The sequence below is a fragment of the Rhinoderma darwinii genome, chromosome 1, assembly GCF_050947455.1.
Source record: "Rhinoderma darwinii isolate aRhiDar2 chromosome 1, aRhiDar2.hap1, whole genome shotgun sequence".
Lineage (NCBI taxonomy): Eukaryota > Metazoa > Chordata > Amphibia > Anura > Rhinodermatidae > Rhinoderma > Rhinoderma darwinii.
Genome location: NC_134687.1, coordinates 207,805,606 through 207,825,888, shown reverse-complemented (window position 1 = coordinate 207,825,888; position 20,283 = coordinate 207,805,606). Strand labels below are relative to the sequence as shown.

At 45.5% G+C, this 20,283-nt stretch overlaps 1 protein-coding gene across 1 annotated transcript in view; it reads right to left on the bottom strand.

Moving 5' to 3' along the window:
- Nucleotides 1–20,283, bottom strand: part of HPSE (heparanase) — a 77,439-nt gene that overhangs the window by 42,306 nt on the left and 14,850 nt on the right. Inside the window, exons 3-5 of the mRNA XM_075849818.1 lie at nt 11,693–11,818; nt 6,881–7,054; nt 4,788–4,959 (exon numbers count right to left, since the gene is read on the bottom strand). Coding sequence (XP_075705933.1) covers nt 4,788–4,959; nt 6,881–7,054; nt 11,693–11,818 — 472 coding nt within the window. The remainder of the gene's footprint in view (nt 1–4,787; nt 4,960–6,880; nt 7,055–11,692; nt 11,819–20,283) is intronic.

The window sequence follows — 20,283 nt, the reverse complement described above, 5'->3', positions numbered from 1 at the left end:
TTTTTTCAGCGGACTCACGCTGAGCAAAACTCACGGACTGTCTGCATGCCCCCATAGACTAATATAGGTGCGTACGACACGCGTGAAAAGCACTCGCGTCGCACGCACGTATATCACGCTCGTGTAAACGAGGCCTTAGGCTTACATGATGGCTCAAGAGCACACAGGAGACGCTACAGACCAAGCCAACATACCAGCACTATCAAATTGGGTGAGAACTGCATTTTGCAACTTCTGTGTACATTGATACATAGATGCTGCAGAAGCTAAACAGTCCAAATTGTTTAAGAAAAGCGAATTACAAAAGTGCTATTTATAGTAAAATACCTACATATCATGAAAAAAAATAAAAGGCCACCAAAGGTGTTTCTAGTCTTTTAGAGTCTGTTCACATCAGCGTCACCTTTTCCGTTGATGAGTTCCGCTAGGCCTTTCTGTTGAAAAAAATAGTGTAATCGACTGCACTATTGTTTGCGCAAAATAACAAAATGGAGACCTTACAGAACGGAGACAAACGGAAACCATTTGCAACGGAAGCATTACCATTGAAATCAATGGTAATGCAAACAGAAGCTTTGGTTTCCGTTTGCCTTTCAGTTGATGCGTTCCTCTGACGGAAAGGTCTAGCAGAACCCATCAACGGAAGGGTGACGCTGATGTGAAAGTGCCCTAACTCGGCTTGAGACACCATTACATATTATTGCAACACTTTTTCAGAGGTTGTCATTTATTGTTGAAGCCAGTGGCGTAACTACAGCTGTAGCAACCATAGTGGCTGCTATGGGGCCCGAGGCATGAGGGGGCCCGTGCCGCCAGCTGGCACAGGTCCCCCCATACTCAGAGGCTCCGCTACTAGCCGCTATGGCTGCTACAGCGGTAGCGACGGCACATTCAATAGTATCTGTGTCCTTCGGACGCAGATACTATCGAACACTATGACAGAGCAGGGAGGTATCTCCCTGCTCTGCCATAGGCTACACATACCTCCCAACCTTCCCGGATTCAGCGGGACAGTACCAGATTCCGGGCGGTGTCCCGGGAAGCCTGGGGTATGTCCCGCTGTCAACTATATCTGCATCCTCAGGACGCAGATGCAGTTGAACCCAATTCTGAAGCAGGGAAGCATCAGCTCCCTGCTTCAGAATTAGTTCAGAGCGGAGGAGCAGAGGGAGCTCCTCCGCTCACTGGGGACTCCCCGGGCATATCGCTACTTTAAGCACAGTGTTTTGGGAAGCCCTTGACGGCACTGTCCATATACAGACAGTGACGTCAGTAGCTGCTACTCCTTGAGCGGAATCCCTGGCCAGATTCGCCAATGAGAATTCCGCTCAAGGAGTAGCCACTGACGTCACTGTCCATATATTGACATTGACATCAGTTATTCCCTCTAGGAGCGAAATCCCCAGCCTATGCTTTGGCTGGGGATTCTACTCCTAAATGGAGTCCCAATGGTGCTACCTACAGGGGGGTTGGCGCAATCTTCAAGGGGGGTGTGGCACTATCTACATGGACACTGTGGCACTATATAGGGATATAGGGACACTATCTACAAGGGCACTGGTCAGGGGCGTAACTAGGAAAGTCTGGGCCCCATAGCAAACTTTTGAATGGGGCCCCCCCTCCCCTGGGTGTCACACAACCCCCCCTTGTAGATAACGCCATACAGCCCCCCCTGTATATAGCGCCATACAGCCCCCCTGTAGGTAACGCTATACAGCCCCCCCTGTAGGTAACGCTATACAGCCCCCCCTGTAGGTAACGCCATGCAGCCCCAACCCCCCAAAAAATCCGACCTATAGTGTGTCCTACAAAAGACATGTATCCCCTATCCACAGGATAGGGGATACATGTTTGATCGCTGGCAGCGATAGGGATAACGGGGGACCGAAAGTCCCCCAAGTTCTCCATGACTAACCTCTGACTTCCGGAGTCTGCGCAGCTCAATAAAAATTAAAGGAGCGCTGGTCACGCATGCGCACAAGCGCGACTGGCGCTCCATTCATTACTACGGAGCTGCCGACACAGACCCCGGAAGTCCGAGGTTTCTCATGGAGAACTTCAGCGGACTTTCGGTCCCCCGTTCTCCCTATCGCTGCCAGCGATCACACATGTATCCCCTATCCTGTGGATAGGGGATACATGTCTTTTGTAGGAACAACCCCTTTAATGGCAGAGCGGGGAGATACCGCCCTGCACTGCCGTAGTGTTCAGTGGTGTCGCGCTGTAGCAGCCATAGCGGCAGCTAGCGGAGCCTCCGGCCATGGTGGAGGCCCGTGCCGGCGGTCGACACGTGCCCCCTCATGCCGCGGGCCCCGTAGCAGCCGCTACAGCGGTAGTTACGCCACTGGCACTAGGCAGCTTTGGGGGCATTATACTGTATGGGACAGCTATGGGGGCATTATGCTGCATGGGGCAGCTATGGGGCTATATGCTGTATGGGGGAATTTATTTTGGCATTGTACTGCATGGGGGCATCTGTGGGGGCATTATACTGTATGGGGCATCTGTGTGGGCATTATACTGTATGGTGGCAACTAGAGGGCATTATACTGTGTGGGGGGAAGCTATTTGGTATTATACAGTGTGGAGGCACTATGTGAGCATGATACGGTGTGGGCTGGACCGGGCGTTGCTTAAAAGAAAAATAATTGCCACGCTGCGCGTTGTCCCTCTTTGTGATACTTGAAAGTATAGCACGCTCTACAGGGGGGGGCTGTATGGCACTATCTACAGGGGGGGCTGTGTGGCACTATCTACAGGGGGGGGGCTGTGTGGCACTATCTACAGGGGGGGCACTATCTACAAGGGCGGGCTTTGTTTGGCACCCAGGGGAGGGGGGCCAAGTCAAAAGTTTGCTATGGGGCCCAGTGTTTCCTAGTTACACCCCTGGTTGAAGCTATTCCGACACTGTAGCATATACCTATTGACACACCATTTCAGACATTTATGATTATTGCAGCTATTCACTCAGTGTAGTACTAGCATCACAAGGGCAGGAGATGAGCTGCCCGTTTGCTACCTTCTAACTGCTAGTATTGTTGACTTATTAACTGCTGCAGATGACCAAAATCATAAAAACACCCCTGCACTATTACGAGTAAAGCAACGGAACCCTGTCACAACGGTGACAAACAGAAACCATTAGCTAGGTTTCAACTAATGGTGATGAAAACGGAAGCTAAGGTTTCCGTTTGCCTTTTCGTTGAGGGGTTAACCCGACGGAAACCTCCAACGGAACCCCTCAGCGGAAAGGAATGGTGATGTGAACACAGCCTAAACACAGCTGTAGAGAACATCTGTGGCAATTCCTGATGCACTGGCAAGAATTAATTTTACCTGTGGAATAGTAAGAAAATCCTGAAAACATGACCGGTTACTTGAGAACTAGAGTTGAGACACACAGCTGTAGCACACATAAGGCTAGGGCTACACCGTGACTTTGCTTGCAAAATGCCTGCTATTTGCAGGTTGCAATAAATTGACAGAGTGCGATTTGGTTGCGAGTCACATGCAATTTAGGATTTGTGACCTGAAAAAGGCACCCCATGAAAAAATTTGTTGTCTAACATGACCTACACTGAAGTCTGATGTCAAATTCGCTTGTGATTTGCGATATGTGACCAAAAATTCAGCAGATTTGGATTTTTCAGAAGAATTGCGGTCGCATCACGTCACATGTAGTAACGAGACCACATTCACTAGCATTACTTTCAATGTCACAAGGCAAACGTATGATCTTTTTGTCACACTTTTAAAGAGGCTTTGTCACCAGATTATAAATGCCCTCTTACATAATGTGATCGGCGCTGTAATGTAGAGAACAGTGTTTTTTATTTTGAAAAACGATCAATTTTGAGCAAGTTATGAGCAATTTTAGATTTATGCCAATTCGTTTCTTAATAGACAACTGGCTGTGTTTTTACTTTTTTACCAACTGGGCGTTCTACAGAGAAGTGTATGACGCGGACCAATCAGCGTCATACACTTCTCTCCATTAATTTTTTAGCAGTACTCGCAACACAGCGGGATCTCGCGAGATCACACTATGCTGTCACATACTCACGCATTAACTTTACCGAAGTGTCTTCAGAGTGAATAGACATCGCTTTCAGCAAGGATGCAAGGTCTATTCACACTCCCGACACTTCGGTAACGTTTCTGTGAATGACAGCACAGCGTGATCTCATGAGATCATGCTGTGCTGTGTAAGTCTCACAGAAACTTTACTGAAGTGTCGGGAGTGTGAATAGACATCTCATCTTGGCTGAAAGCGATGTTTATTCACTCTCAAGACACTTCGGTAAAGTTAATGTGGGAGTATGTGACAGCACAGCGTGATCTCGCGAGATCACGCTGTGTTGCGAGTACTGCTAAAAATGAATGGAGAGAAGTGTACGATGCCGATTGGTCAGCATCATACACTTCTCTTTACAATGCCCAGTTGGTAAAAAAGTAAAAACACGCCCAGTTGTCCATTAAGAAACTAAATTAGAATAAATCTAATATTGTGCATAACATGCTCAAAATTGGATTGTTTTTAAAAATAAAAACCACTGTTATCTACAATACAGCGCCGATCACATTATGTAGGAGATAGGGCATTTATAATGTGGTGACGGAGCCTCTAAAGTCACTGCCCTAGCCTAAACCCTAAACTTAATCACCTCTGCTGTCACACTGGTAAAAAAGACTCCTCTTACACATAACTGCCAGTTAAACACCAGTAAGTAAAGGGTTTCACACCACTATACAGATACATTCTAAAACCCTAATAATTTTAGTTTTACCTTTTCAGCATCTTTTGGGATGATTTCTTAGGCTGACCTATGTCAGGGCCAAAGAGACCTGAGATCCTGTACCTCTTGTACTTGCTAAGAAGGTCATGTAAAGTAATAAAATCTTTGCCAAGCTGGAAGCCATCAACGTACAGACCGGATTTCTTTTTAAAGCTGTTCGGTTCTGATAAAAGAAAAAACAAACAATACAATTTTAACTTTAATTATTGAATTGGGCCCTTAATAGTCATCATAGCTATAACAGCATGTGATTCAGTACACATTCAGATATAAAATAATTAGATAAGATTCTCAACCAAACTCCAAGTCCCTACACGTCTGTATTACAAACGCATAAGCACTCCATGTGCTTCCGTTTGGTGACTCAGTGAGGTACCATAGGTGAGAATACCCCGTAATACTTCATCAGGTTCCAAGAGCAGATCTCCATCATTCTGTGGGTTTGCTTTTGTAATCAAAACGACTTCCTGTCCCACGCAGATTATATATGTATATTGCCATACAGTGTAGGCAATTTCATGTGAATTTGTCAAATGTCCTATCAGAAATTAGCGAATTTCCGGAAATCTGTTTCAGGTACAGTACGATCAAATAAGCAGTCTGAATTAAGTCGGTCCGAATAAATTAGCTGCAAATCATAAGTACCACGATTGCCCTGAAAACTCATGTCTGACTCTCTGATGTCTTCTAGGACTGAATCCAATTCATTTCAAGCCATTTAAAAAGGGTTGGCCATTGTATGTTTATTTTCACTAATGTGTTGGAAGCAGCATTACTTACCCCTAACGAATACAAACTTACTAGAAGATCAGTACCGATGTCTTCTTCTGTGAAGCGTCGCCCCCTTGTTAGTAGAGCCTTCTCCGTGGACTGTACGGCGCTCCCATTCTAAACATGGCCGCTGATAGTGGGGCCATAATACGGTTAGTGAAAATAAACAAACAAACAAAGTGGTCTCCATTTTGCTGCAATTCGAGAGTTGTGGTCCCCAAAAGCTTCAGATTTCAGCGAACCTGAAACTTTTGAGAAATTTGGATCACATTTGACGTAGAATTGATTCACTCATCTTTGTCTTCTATGTTATTCTATCAGAGGGCAACATAGTATAAATGGGGAGATGCTAAAGTTAGGGATATATGACTGGATTGATTTTCATGTAAAAAGCAGTCTGAATACTACCCTTTCCTTTTGGATTGCTTAGTCCACCTTCAAATCTTTTTTTTCTTTGCAGGACACAGAGCTTTTTTTTATTTATTTTGAAGATCTTATTTTCAGGGAAAAGATGGTCAGAAACAGGAAAAGCTAAAAAAAAAAAATTCTAATTTTTTCACGTTCTGTGTTAAGGTAGTTTATTCAATGAATAATATTTACCCCAAAAATTAATCCTTGGATTCTCTTATGCCAAATAGGTCTACATTGTGTAACATATGACTTCGCTAAAAAGCTGAGAACAAAGACCCTATTTTAGTTTTAAATGTATCTACCTCACATAACTTTAGACGCAGCCTCTGTACATGGAGATAATCATCCAGGTACAGAATGTTTTTTTAGTGAAGGTGCATAAGCAGATCAGACCAGGGGAGAACAGGCAAAAATTGGTGGCTCAAGGTTATTATTGTATGTAAGGTACATTCTCTGTGAGAGGAACGGATTAATGCCCGAGTACCTATACAAAATGAGCTTGTTTCACGCATGACGCCTAATACTAGTGCGCGTGGATTCAGAAATGAAAAAAACAAAAAACAAGTGCTGTTTTTACAAGGATTTTGCATAGTCGCATAGATATTGGCATGATTTTGCATAAATTGCTGTTGAAATACAGGTTATTCTAAGGGCATACGATCATAGTAGTGTGACAGCTTTTCTAGCCATTAAAAAAAAAAAAAAAAAAAACTCGAGTATTTAAAGGGCCATGTAAAAATAGCATTTCTAAAGATAAAAAGCTAGAATTCAGAGATAAAAAGTCAGAATCCTGCTTTGCTTTACTCAGAACATTTTACCGCAGAATTGTGCCATTTTTATTTTTAACATGGCCCCAGGGTTCTTCTGTACTGTTAGTAATAAAAATGGTTTCTACATCTTACCATTGCCTAATTCCCAGGACAGATTATATTCCTTGGAGTCACAGTAATCGATCAATAACTTGGCATTTGAGCTGTTCCAGTGATCATCTCTATTTCTCACTAAAGCGTTTAGTCCAAATATGAGATGCAGGTTTGAGCAATTTGCAAATCTGTAGAGCAGGTCAACTGTGTGCTCTGGAAAGAGAATAGGGTAACATCAAATATAAAAATATATATCATAGGCTTTGTTCACATCTGTCAAATTAATAATAATTTGTGCATGGCTTTTCCAGGATAAAATACATTAAGATTCGTATTTTTCTTTTTTACTTAAAACATTTAGGTGCTTGTCATCATGATGTATGTATATATACACACACAGCGTTCATCTAGTACATTAAGTCCATCTGCCGAATATTGTGTAGGTCCCACACGACTTTCCATCCCGGCATGGAATCGATAAGACCTCTGAAAGTGTCCTATGGTATCTGGAACATCACACTGCCTCTGCCGGCTTGCCATCTTCCCTAAGTGCATCTTGGTGCCATCTCCTCCCCAGGTAAGTGACACACACGCAACCGGCTGGACACATGATGCAAAAGAAAATGTGATTCATCACACCAGGCCACCTTCTTACATTGCTCCATGGTCCAGTTCTGATGCTCACCTGCCCATTACAGTCGCTTTCAGCGGTGAAGAAGGGTTAGTATGGGCACTATCTGGTCTGCGGCTACGCAGTCCAAAACGCAGCAAGCTGCAATGCACTCTGTATTATGACACGTTTCTATCATATGCAGCAATTACATTTTACAGCAATTCGTGCCATAGTAGCTTTTCTGTGGGATTGGACAAGACAGGCTAGCCTTCAATTTCCCTTGTGCATCCATGAACCTGCGCCAGTTATCTTTTCTTAGACCCCTTTTGGTGGGTACTAAACATTGCCTAATAGGTACATCCCACAAGACCTGCCATTTTGGAGATGTCCTGACCCAGTCATCCAGCCATCACAATTTGGCCCTTGACAAAGTTGCTCATATCCTTACGTTTGACTATTTTTCCTGCTTTCCACAAATCAACGGATTGTTCACTCGATGCCTAATATATTCCACCCCTTGACAGGCTTCATTGTAACAACGTAATCAGTGTTTAGTTCACCTAACAGCGGTTTAAGGGCCAGTTCACACAAAGTTTTTTGGCGCTCATTTTAACTTGGAAACAGCGTACGAATCAGCACCTAAAACGTCCGAACCACCTCCCATTGATTTTTTTTTTTAATGGGAGACGTTTTTTCCGCAACAGCTTTTAGCCACTCGCGAGAAAAAAAAGCAGCATGTTCTTTCTTGCCGTGGTTCCGCCTCTGTAATGCCATTGAAAGCAACAGCCTGCCTCAAAATTCCAGGAATTTTGAGGCAGATTTTTTTCTGCCTGCAAATTCCTCTGTATGGACAGGGCCTTAATATTATGGTTGAACGGTGTATATTTATTTATATATTTACTTATTTATACATTTATTGTTTTTTTTAGATATGGTTTATCATGCCGAGCAATCAGCCCTGAGGTTGGCTACTAGCTAACAGGCAGCTACTTACAGGCTGGCTGAAGGAGCACTGTAGAAGGCAGGAAAATGGAGAATGAGGATTGCTGTAGTGGGCATGGTGGTAGGCTTGTTGAGCAGCCAATCAGTGGCGTAACTACCGCGGTAGCAGCAGTAGCGGCTGCTACGGGGCCCGGGGCTTGAGGGGGCCCGTGCCGGCAGCCGACACGCCCACCCAAATGCCCGGTGGCGCTGCTAGCAGCCGTTATGGCTGCTACAGCGGTAGCGCCGCTACTGTGGGGCCCGCGCCGCCGAGCCTTACACAGGCCCTCTCATGCCTGTAGGTGTCGCTAGCACCGGAGGGGGCCCCAGTGCTAGCGGCAGCCAAATACATGTATTAGCACTGAATGGCCGGGCATGTTCCGTGCCTGACCATCCAGTGCCTTACAATGACACTGATTGGCTAGCGGCGCGATGACATCAACGCGCCGCTTCCATGCTTGGAAGGTGCTGATTGGCGTGGCAAGCCATTCTGCCCCGCCAATCAGCGTCATTGGAGGACGCTCGTTCAGCTCCTGCAGACATGCTCAGAAGAGAGCATGTCTGCATCGCCAGTGAACAGCGTGGGAACGGGATCATGTTAGTATGTCAAGTTTATTTATTTTTTTTCCTCATAAAAATGTGAATGGCATTATCTATAATGGGGGGGTCTATCTACAGGGGGGGGTCGTCTTTATGTGGGCTATTATATATAGGGGGTCTATATGTGGGGGTGTGGGGGTGTGGGCCACTATATACAGGGGGCTCTATATGTGGGCCATTATATACAGAGGGGGTCTATATGTGGGCCACTATATACAGGGGGGGTCTATATGTGGGCCACTATATACAGGGGGGTCTATATGTGGGGCACTATATACAGGGGGGGTCTATATGTGGGGCACTATATACAGGGGGGTCTATATGTGGGCCACTATATACAGGGGGGGTCTATATGTGGGCCACTATATACAGGGGGGGGTCTATATGTGGGCCACTATATACAGGGGGGTCTATATGTGGGGCAGTATATGTGAGACACTATACAGGGGTGGGCTATATGTAGATCACTATCTATAGGGGAGCTATTTTTTAGGGTACTTTCTATAGGGGTGGGCTATGTGTGGGACACTATGCACAGGGGTGGGTTACCTGTGGGGCACTAGCAACAGGGTGGCTATATGTAGTGCACAGTCTACAGGGGTGGGCTATATGTGGGACACTAACTATAGGGGAAGCTATATGTAGGGCAGCACGGTGGCTCAGTGGTTAGCACTATTGCCTTGCAGCTCTGGAGTCCATATGTGGGCACTATCTACAGGGGCTTCTATGTAGGTCACTATCTACAGGGGGCACGGTGTGTGTGTGTGTGTGTGTGTGTGTGTGTGTGTGTGTGTGTGTGTGACAGTTATATTTAGATGTGTTGAGAATTTTAACTTTGTTTATAGGTGCAGAAATTTTTAAAAGTGAGAAGCTGAAGACATCTAAACGGAAAACTGCAGAAATGGGTCATGGCCGGGAGAAATCCATCATAGATGTCTGAACCGGAGGGAGAAGAAAAGAACTAGAATCTGAGACGTCACCGGTGAGTCACTTAATGTAAAGGTTTATTCTGCCTCTAATCAGTATTGTAGTCACTGTATGATCTGCAGCGAGATGATGGTGGTATGATTTTTTTTTTTGTGAAACCGCATCTCCCAGCATATCCTTACCATTGTTCCGGCCATGCTGGGAGCTGTAGTTTTACGCCGCACAAACCTATACGAAGTGGCGTAACTACCGCTATAGCAGCCGTAGCGACTTCTACGGGGCCTGCAGCATGAGGGGGCCCGTGGCACCCGCCAGCACGGCCCCCTCCCATGGCCGCAGGATCCGCTAGCAGCCGCTATGGCTGCTACAGCGCGACGCGACTGAAGGGGTTGTTCCTACAAAAGACATGCATTCCCTATCCACTGGATAGGGGATACATGTGCGATCGCTGGGACGCCCAGCGATGAGGAGAACGGGGGACCGAAAGTCCCCCCTAAGTTCTCCATGACAAACCTCGGACTTCCGGGGCCTGTGTCGGCAGCTCCGTAGAAATGAATGGAGCGCCGGTCGCGCTTGGGCGCATGCGTGACCAGCGCTCCTTTCATTTTTATTGAACTGCGCAGACGCCGGAAGTCCGAGGTTAGTCATGGAGAACTTCGGGGGACTTTCGGTCCCCCGTTCTCCTTATTGCTGCCAGCGATCACACATGTATCCCCTATCCTGTGGAGCTGTATGGTGTTATCTACAGAGGGGGCTGTATGGCGTTATCTACAGGGGGCTGTGTATGGTGCTATCTATAGGGGGGCGCTGTGTGGTGGAATCTATAGGGAGGCACTATCTACAAGGGGGGGGGTTGTGTGATACCCAGCAGAGGGGGGGCCCCAGTCAAAAGTTTGCTATGGGGCCCAGTTTTTCCTAGTTACGCCCCTGCAGCCAATGTATTACCATCCAGCTCTGTCTAAACTACACCCACGCCCTATCCCTCCGATGCAAGATCAACTACCAGATGCGGCCTGCTCTGCCCGTGCATGTTGGACATTAGTTACTGCTATATTGATCTATCTTTTAGGTTATGAGAAATGTTTCCCCCTAACATAAGTGACCCAGCAATGTAGCAGTATTCAGCAGCACTGATGTGGTGAGGGGGGCCTGTGGGCCTGCCTGATTTTGCGGTCTGGTCCCAATTGAAACCACTGATCCCTTTAGCCTCTGACATAGGCAAATGATTCTCCAGGTTGACATCTACCCAGACAGAATTAAAGACAAGCAACTAAATGTACCGAACGCAAAGCTAAATTTTCTGACTCAAAATACCAGTTTGTTCACAATTCATAGTATAAATGGAGCAATAACTTTTACTTCAATGTTTACACTAGCGTGCAAATTTGTAAAACGGCTTAATTCCTCGCCCTTAAAATGTAATTAATAAATAAAGCAGTTAATAGCATACATGGTGTTTCAAGACTTTCTTGTCCTACTCTTCACATAGTAATGTTTTGGCAAAAGCATTTATTAAAATTAATTAAGTGAATATGAATGCTGTTAATATTTATTTATTTTATGACAGATTTATATATTGTGACAAATTATATTTTTCGGGACATAGTTTACATATTATTTATTTTAATATATAATACTTTAAAAAAAATTAGTTTTGTAAAACTAGGGTTTATTTGATTCCATTTTAGGTATTTTTAGCCAATTTATTGGCCCATGATGCAGTTCCTTACTTGTGATTGTAGAATTTTTGTAGGTCTCAGTATATGCCTGCTTGAGAATGGCTTGTTCCTGTACAGACCACTGAGACCACAGCTTCTGTTGCACAGAGAAGGGTAGTTTCCTTCCATCACACACATCTGTTGAAAAATATTAAATACATTTTTTACCTGATATAAAATTAATTAGTATAATTTAACAGACAGTTTCTTTGGTTAAGAGGCATATCCAGTCATGAGCTTAAGAAAATTGTATGCAAGTCAGTAGGTAGGCGATGCTTACCTGCTATTTTCCGTGAGTGCTGTTTGGCTACTTTTTAGCTCAGCTCCATTAAAGCGGTTATCCGTTTTTTTATGTAAATCAATCAATCTTCCAAACATGTAACACTTACTCATGTGTTTGATGTAGTGAAAATGCGCCCTTTTGGTCCTCTGTAATAAAGTAATGTGACTGTGCGTCCCTGCTTTATTTGGCCCGGATCAGTGACGTTTCGTGTTCACATCATGTGATGCTTTACCAGCATCTAGAATACGAAACGCCACCATTCAGATGACATTTCCTCCACAGTAAGCCACCCCCAGAACGAAACGTCACAGTTCAAGTGATATTTCGTTTCCCGTTTCGAACTCCCCAAAACAATGACACAGGCCACGTTACATCTGCTTTGCTAAAATCAACTTCTCCTCAATGAGACATCACAGGAGGAGTTACCAGTAGCATAGCTGAATATTCAAGTACTGTGTTGGCCTTCAGGGGATGGGATCAGAAGAATAGAGACACGGGGCGGAGATCAATCGGAGGAGGGAGGAGGTAGATTCAGAGAAACAGCAGCTTAGACATGTAGTGATGAACGTAAACAAAGGAGACGCGAGGCAGTGGGAATGACCGTAATTAGTATAAAAATATTTTTAACACGATTCAGGAGGAAGATGTAGGCATGTATTTCATGAAAACTTATTTGTATGTTTATTTTTAGAAAGTCGGATAACCCGTTTAAGGCAGAGCTGTGATCTACTGTTTGTAGGCAATCCGCAAATGTCTTTTTTTTCTGTCAGTTTCCAGAAGGGCTGGTCATGCACATGACCATGTGCGCCGGCCGAATCCAGTCAGTGATCCGAGAACAGAAAGAACATGTCTTATCTTTCCTCGGATCGAAGACTCGGATCATTTTTCACAGACCCCATTCACCCGCTAAAGTGAATAGGTCTGTGAAGACAATCGGGTGCCACTTGGATGCCGTCAAAAACGGCCCGAGTGGCACAATGGTCGTGTGCATGAGGCGTAAGTAACTTCAGAAATGTCAGTCTCTTGTACAAAAACAAATAATTAAGCATAAAGTAGACATTAATCTTCCGGGTATAAAAGGAAGCGGCTGAGATCCTGGCCATGACTTTCTGCTCAAAGTATCTGTACACGAACATCTCCGAAGCGGACTGCAGTGCAGGAGCACTGTTTTCACACCTATAAACAACGGAGGTTAGAAACTTTCCCCTTTATTTCAAAGCAATATTTTCTGTCTCCTCGTTGGAAGATGTAGGACACCAATGGCTGTAGTCAGAGATCATTTAGTAATTCCTATAAAAATAACATGTGTAAAAGCAAATAGTGTAAATCTAGTTATTTATTTCACACCTAGCAAATGACACAGGGGTGAACACCAACAGCAGGGGGGCCCTGTCCAAGAACAATACATGGGCTCCTTCTGCTAACTTGATAGATAGTACATATGGAATGTCCACCCCTAAGTTTGCCTGACAAAATACTTGTGATGTCACAGTAGCGAACATGACTGAAACACTTGTAATATCACAGCAGATTGTCTGACAAAAATAAACTTGTGAGGTCACAGTAGATTACCTGATCGAAACACAGTTGTGATATCACAACAGCTTTACGGACTTAAAACTACTTATGATGTCACAGAAGCTTATCAGACGGATATATACTTGTGATGTAACAGAAGCATATCCGACGGAAAAACCACTTGTAATGTCACAGCAGGTCACTTGACAGAAGCACAATTGTGAAGTCCCAGCAGGTTACCTGAGTAAAATCCACTTGTGACGTCACAGTAGCTTACCTGACAAACTCACTTGTGAGGTCATAGCAGCTTTCCCGGCAGAAACACAGTTGTCATGTCATAGCAGCTTACCAGACAAACACTCTTGTGATATCAGGAGCAGACAGCAGCAAAAGCGGGTCCTTGTGCAAGAACTGTATATGGGCTCCTTGATTTGCAACTGCTAATTTGATGACAGCAGATGCTAGCCATAGACCACCTCATTCATGGCTCACCAGAAAACCCCTCCCCACTGTACCAATCCACCAGTAGCTGTGAAACATGAATAGGAAGGAGTGTAGCCCCTGATATACAACCTAATAGACAGTGGGAATCACTTATTTTTTTTACGGTAGCAGTGGGTTCTCTTGCCCGTAGGACCCCTATGCAGCTGCACAAGTTACATATATAGTATGTCGGCCACTGTAATGCCCCTTTCACACTACATTTTAGTTCTGTGTACATCGGAAAAGCTTATGACGCACAAGTTAAATGCATTTACAGAGCTCCATTTGCCCGACAGAGGACAAAACAGTGTTCTTTAGGCCTCCGTCGGGCTGGTATACGTTAGTATAAATTTTTTTTAAGGATGGAATAGTAGACTCTGCGTTTCCATCCCACATATATGGATAGTTATTACTAAATATTCCCGACACAGCAGAGGCTGCCCTGCTTGCCTGCACGGTGGCCCAATCCACCACGGCCACAAGACCTGTACAGTTGAAGTCCCCTTCTGCTTGTAAAGCCCCTATAGTCCCCGGCTGCTATATGTGCAGGGGGAAGTTAAATCACTGGGTAGTGCGGCTGCATACAAGTTCTTGTTTTCTCGGGGGCAGTGGCGTAACTACCGCGGTAGCAGCAGTAGCGGCTGCTACGGGGCCCGGGGCTTGAGGGGGCCCGTGCCGACAGCCGACACGCCCACCCAAATGCCCGGTGGCGCCGTTATGGCTGCTACAGCGGTAGCGCCGCTACTGTGGGGCCCGCGCCGCCGAGCCTTACACAGGCCCTCTCATCATGCCTGTAGGTGTCGCTAGCACCGGAGGGGGCCCCAGTGCTAGCGGCAGCCAAATACATGTGTTAGCACTGAATGGCCGGGCATGTTCCGTGCCTGACCATCCAGTGCCTTACAATGACACTGATTGGCTAGCGGCGCGATGACATCATCGCGCCGCTTCCATGCTGGGAAGGTGCTGATTGGCGGGGCAAGTCAATCTGCCCCGCCAATCAGCGTCATTGGAGGACGCTCGTTCAGCTCCTGCAGACATGCTCAGAAGAGAGCATGTCTGCATCGCCAGTGAACAGCGTGGGAACGGGATCATGTGAGTATGGCAATTTATTTATTTTTTTCTTCAAAAATGTGAATGGCATTATCTATAATGGGGTTGGGGGTCGTCTTTATGTGGGCTATTATATATAGGGGGGTCTATATGTGGGGCAGTAGCTACAGGGGGGGTCTATATGTGGGCCACTATATACAGGGGGGGTCTATATGTGGGGCACTAGCTACAGGGGAGGTCTGTATGTGGGGATGTGGGCCACTATCTACAGGGGGGTCTATATGTGGGGCAGTATATGTGAGACACTATACAAGGGTGGGCTATATGTAGAGCACTATCTATAGGGGAGCTATTTTTTAGGGTACTTTCTATAGGGGTGGGCTATGTGTGGGACACTATATACAGGGGTGGGATACCTGTGGGGCACTAGCAACAGGGTGGCTATATGTAGTGCACAGTCTACAGGGGTGGGCTATATGTGGGACACTATATACAGGAGGAGCTATATGTGAGACACTATCTACAGAGGTGGGCTATACGTGGAGCACTAACTATAGGGGAAGCTATATGTAGGGCAGCACGGTGGCTCAGTGGTTAGCGCTATTGCCTTGCAGCTCTGGAGTCCATATGTGGGCACTATCTACAGGGGGCACGGTGTGTGTGTGTGTGTGTGTGTGTGTGTGTGTGTGTGTGTGTGTGTGTGTGTGTGAGACAGTTATATTTAGATGTGTTGAGAATTTTAACTTTGTTTATAGGTGCAGAAATGTTTTAAAACTGAGAAGCTGAAGACATGTGAGCGGCAAACTGCAGAAATGGGTCATGGCCGGGAGAAATCCATCATAGAGGTCTGAACCGGAGGGAGAAGAAAAGAACTAGAATCTGAGATGTCACCGGTGAGTCACTTAATGTAAATGTTTATTCTGCCTCTAATCAGTAATGTAGTCACTGTATGATCTGCAGCGAGATGATGGTGGTATGATTTTTTTTTGTGAAACCACATCTCCCAGCATATCCTTACCATTGTTCCGGCCATGCTGGGAGCTGTAGTTTTACACCGTACAAACCTATACGCAGTGGCGTAACTACCGCTATAGTAGCCGTAGCGACTTCTACGGGGCCTGCAGCATGAGGGGGCCCGTGGCACCCGCCGGCACGGCCCCCTACCATGGCCGCAGGCTCCGCTAGCAGCCGCTATGGCTGCTACAGCGCGACGCCACTGAAGGGGTTGTTCCTACAAAAGACATGCATCCCCTATCCATAGGATAGGGGATACATGTGGGATCGCTGGGACGCCCAGCGATGAGGAGAACGGGGGACCGAAAGTCCCCCCTAAGTTCTCCATGACAAACCTCGGACTTCCGGGGTCTGTGTCGGCAGCTCCGTAGAAATGAATGGAGCGCCAGTCGCGCTTGTGCGCATGCATGACCAGCGCTCCTTTCATTTTTATTGAACTGCGCAGACGCCAGAAGTCCGAGGTTAGTCATGGAGAACTTCGGGGGACTTTCGGTCCCCCGTTCTCCTTATCGCTGCCAGCGATCACACATGTATCCCCTATCCTGTGGATAGGGGATGCATGTCTTTTGTAGGACAAACTATAGGCCGTTTTTTTTTTGGGGGGGGGGGGGCTTATATGGTGTTATCTACAGAGGGGGCTGTATGGTGTTATCTACAGGGGGTCTGTATGGCGTTATCTACAGGGGGCTGTGTATGGTGCTATCTATAGGGGGCTGTGTATGGTGCTACCTATAGGGGGGCGCTGTGTGGTGGAATCTATAGGGAGGCACTATCTACAAGGGGGGGGGGTTGTGTGATACCCAGCAGAGGGGGGGGCCCCAGTCAAAAGTTTGCTATGTGGCCCAGTCTTTCCTAGTTACGCCCCTGCTCGGGGGATATAGGGCCGCCGTGCGTGTGGTGACTAGAGTCCCCGGCTAGAGCGCTTTTGATGCTTTGCTCGGGGACTCCAGCATTGGAAGGCTCTTGACATCACTGTCCATATAAGGACAGTGACATCAGGAGCTCCCACAGGGCCAGAATGCCCAGCTAGAGCACTACCGACACTCTGGCCGGGGACTCCTGCATCGCAAAGCTCCTGATGTCATTGTCCATACAGAGTTAGCAATCCTTATTTGGACTCTGATAACTTATCACTTACGCCACTGAAAAACTCGAAGCACTCCAATAATTTTTGCCTCTATAGTGCAGCATAGGCTATTATTAAAGAATAATGTAGAGGCTCCTGTGTATGCTTTGTGTATACTTGTTTTAGTTAATGTAACTAGACATTGTCTGCCATCTCGGTTCCTTCTTCCGCTCTGATATAATTCCCCTATTGCAGCTTACATTTCCAATAATGCCTCTGGCTTTGCAGAGGGGGCGGAGTCTTATCACATCGCTCTGAGTCCTATCTACTTGCAGCAAGTGATAGATCAGGGACATAGACCTTCTGCCCCCTAACTGTAGTCTCAGTGTCTCCCATGTGATGCACCTGTATCCCCTGCCTCCTACTGTATGTGATGCAGCTCAGCCAGTCTCCTGCTTGTGTCCGTTTTTATACGAGGCAGTAAGGAGCAGCATCTCAGACAAAAAACATAGAAATTTTACAAGCAGTCCAACATATTCTCAGAGTGTTCCGTCTCCCCCAGCCTATATGTAATAGACCAGTATTTCTTCTGTATAACTACAGGGCCAAGAAGAACCAAGAGCACACAAGTTGGATTTTGGATTATCTAGAACATATAGGCTGGGGGGAGTGAACATTCTGAGAATACGTTGGACTGCTTACCCAGTACCGTTCGAGTTGTAAAATTCATATATTTTTTCCTGCGTATTTTGGGGTGTTACGGATTTCACCCCTTATCTTTTACCTGCTCCGGTCTGAATTTATTTGAGTAATAGAGCCAAGGAATATAGAAATTGTTATTATTGACCTCAGACATTCACTGGACTCTACACACCGCACTCACAGATATTATAGACAGTTAGGCCCCATGCACACGACCGTATTTTCATCTGTCCGTAAATACGGATCCATAGTCATCCGTAATTCATCCGTACATACGGAAGGGTGTCCGTAAATACGGTCCATATTTCATCTGTATTTGATCCGTATGTACGGAACCTTAAAAAAAGAGGGAGGCTGCAAATGATGTCACCAACATGTTGCATAGCAACGCTTCCGGTTGTGTGGGATCGGTCCGGTCTGGGTGTTCTCCTCAGTCCCAGCCTAGTCTCATTAAGTTTTGTTTTTTTTACATCAGGAGTGTTCAATTTCATTATGTTTCCTGTGTCAACGTTAGATAGTTCTCCTCATGATTGACTATACTAGTTATCCTATGTTTCCACGATGTGAGTTCCATACCCTGTTGTACCACACTGGGCTATTTCATGATTTTATGATATTATGACTGATTGATTGCTTACCGGCATCCCCATATAGGACTTTGACACAGTCTTTACTCTTGCTACATCCACCGCACTTTTTCTCTCTGTCCCATTGTGAAGGTTGCATATTCGGTTTTATTTTATCTATACATGCTTGTATATTTTAGTTTGGTTATTCAAAAAAAGATTTATTTTTAAATGCATGCAATAAGGTCGTGTTTTTGTTCTCTATAGGTTACTTATATTTGTGTTACACGTACTATTACATTAAGGGTCACTCTATTTTTTGGTTTTCTTATAGCAACGCTTCCCTAAATACGGACGGTTTACGGATGCACATCCTTAGCCATCCGTATTTACGGAAGTGCCCATAGGCTTCTATGGGAGAGTCCGTGCCGTAATTACGGACAAGAATAGGACAGGTTCTATAAATATTTTGAGCACGGACACCCATCAGAAAAAATACTGAAAGGTGTCCGTGACCAATAGAAATGAATGGGTCCGTAATTAGGGGTGAAATATACGGTCGTGTGCATGGGGCCTTAGTGTGAGTCACAGGAATTTTATAACTTGAATAGGGCAGGTATAATCTGTTCAGCAGCACTATATGCATGTGGGACATACAGAGGAAGAACGAGGGTAGAGCTGGTTGGGACGGGAGGGGTCTCAGAGCGGTCAGCGGGGGATTTGATAGGTAATTGTGCAATCCTGTAGTTCACACAAAGTCCTCTACAAAGTCCTCTACACAGTGACCTCCTGTCTACAGATAAAAGAATGGTCTATTTTGGTGGTCAGACTGAGATCACATGACACAGCTGCCCATAATGAAAGGATTCAAAATATATAGATGCAACTGAACTGGAAAGAAACTGCTAAATATTGCTAGCGAGTTGGTATGTAAAAAAAAAAAAAAAAAAAAAGATGGAGTGCTTCTTTAAAGTTTCTTGCCACTGTGTATTTAACGTGTTAAAAGTCAAGTGGAGGATCCCTACTTCTAAATATGGACAGGTATGTCAGGAGCTTCCCCAGTGTCAGAACACTGCAGATGGGCACTGCGCCATAGCAAAGCTCCTGATATCACTGTCCACAGTGATGTCTGGAGCTTCCCAGGCACAGTGCTTCAAGTAGTGTTCTGCCCTGGGGTTCGGCCTATACAGTGGGATACGTCATAGCTTTGTTTTGGTCAGTGACATACACCCTCTAATGCACACTGCAAATGCAGTGTAAACAAAGCCTAATAACCACACCAATACTAGAACAGCATAGTAGTCGAGGTTCAGAGACCATGAGCCAGGAGACTTTCCATTATTCTTCTGAATGTGTGTACTTCTACGTAGTGAGTTCATGTACAGGTGTACTTCGCGAATGTGTGTATGTACAGTATTTGTGTGTGCACACATGTAGTAAGTTTGCCATTAATACCTGCATGTACTGTATGTCTGATAATATGTAGTTAGTGTGCCTATATGTGCTTGTATAAATCAAGTGTACTATATATGGGCAATTGTCATTTATCAGCATGGCTCATTTTTACTTCCAGTCAAGATTGCCGACCTCCAGTTCAGAAATTTCAGGACAACTGAGCTAAAAATCACGGACAGACCAAAATTTTTTACGGACACACTACAAAATCATTGCCTGTGAATTGTTCTAGGAGTGACTCACCAATCACAGCCTTGCCTGTAGCTTTACCCCAGCTAACTTAGGTGATGTTCTCGCTGATTAGTCGTTCACTTTCCCTTTTTTTCTCCATCCGGCACAGAGTGCTGTGACGACTTATTCCAGCCACGACTCGTCTCTGCAGAATTTGACACACAGACATGTTGGCTTCTCGCTTTTCTAGCACCCTCCACACCTATACCCCATCCTCTAAGCAAACTCATAATCC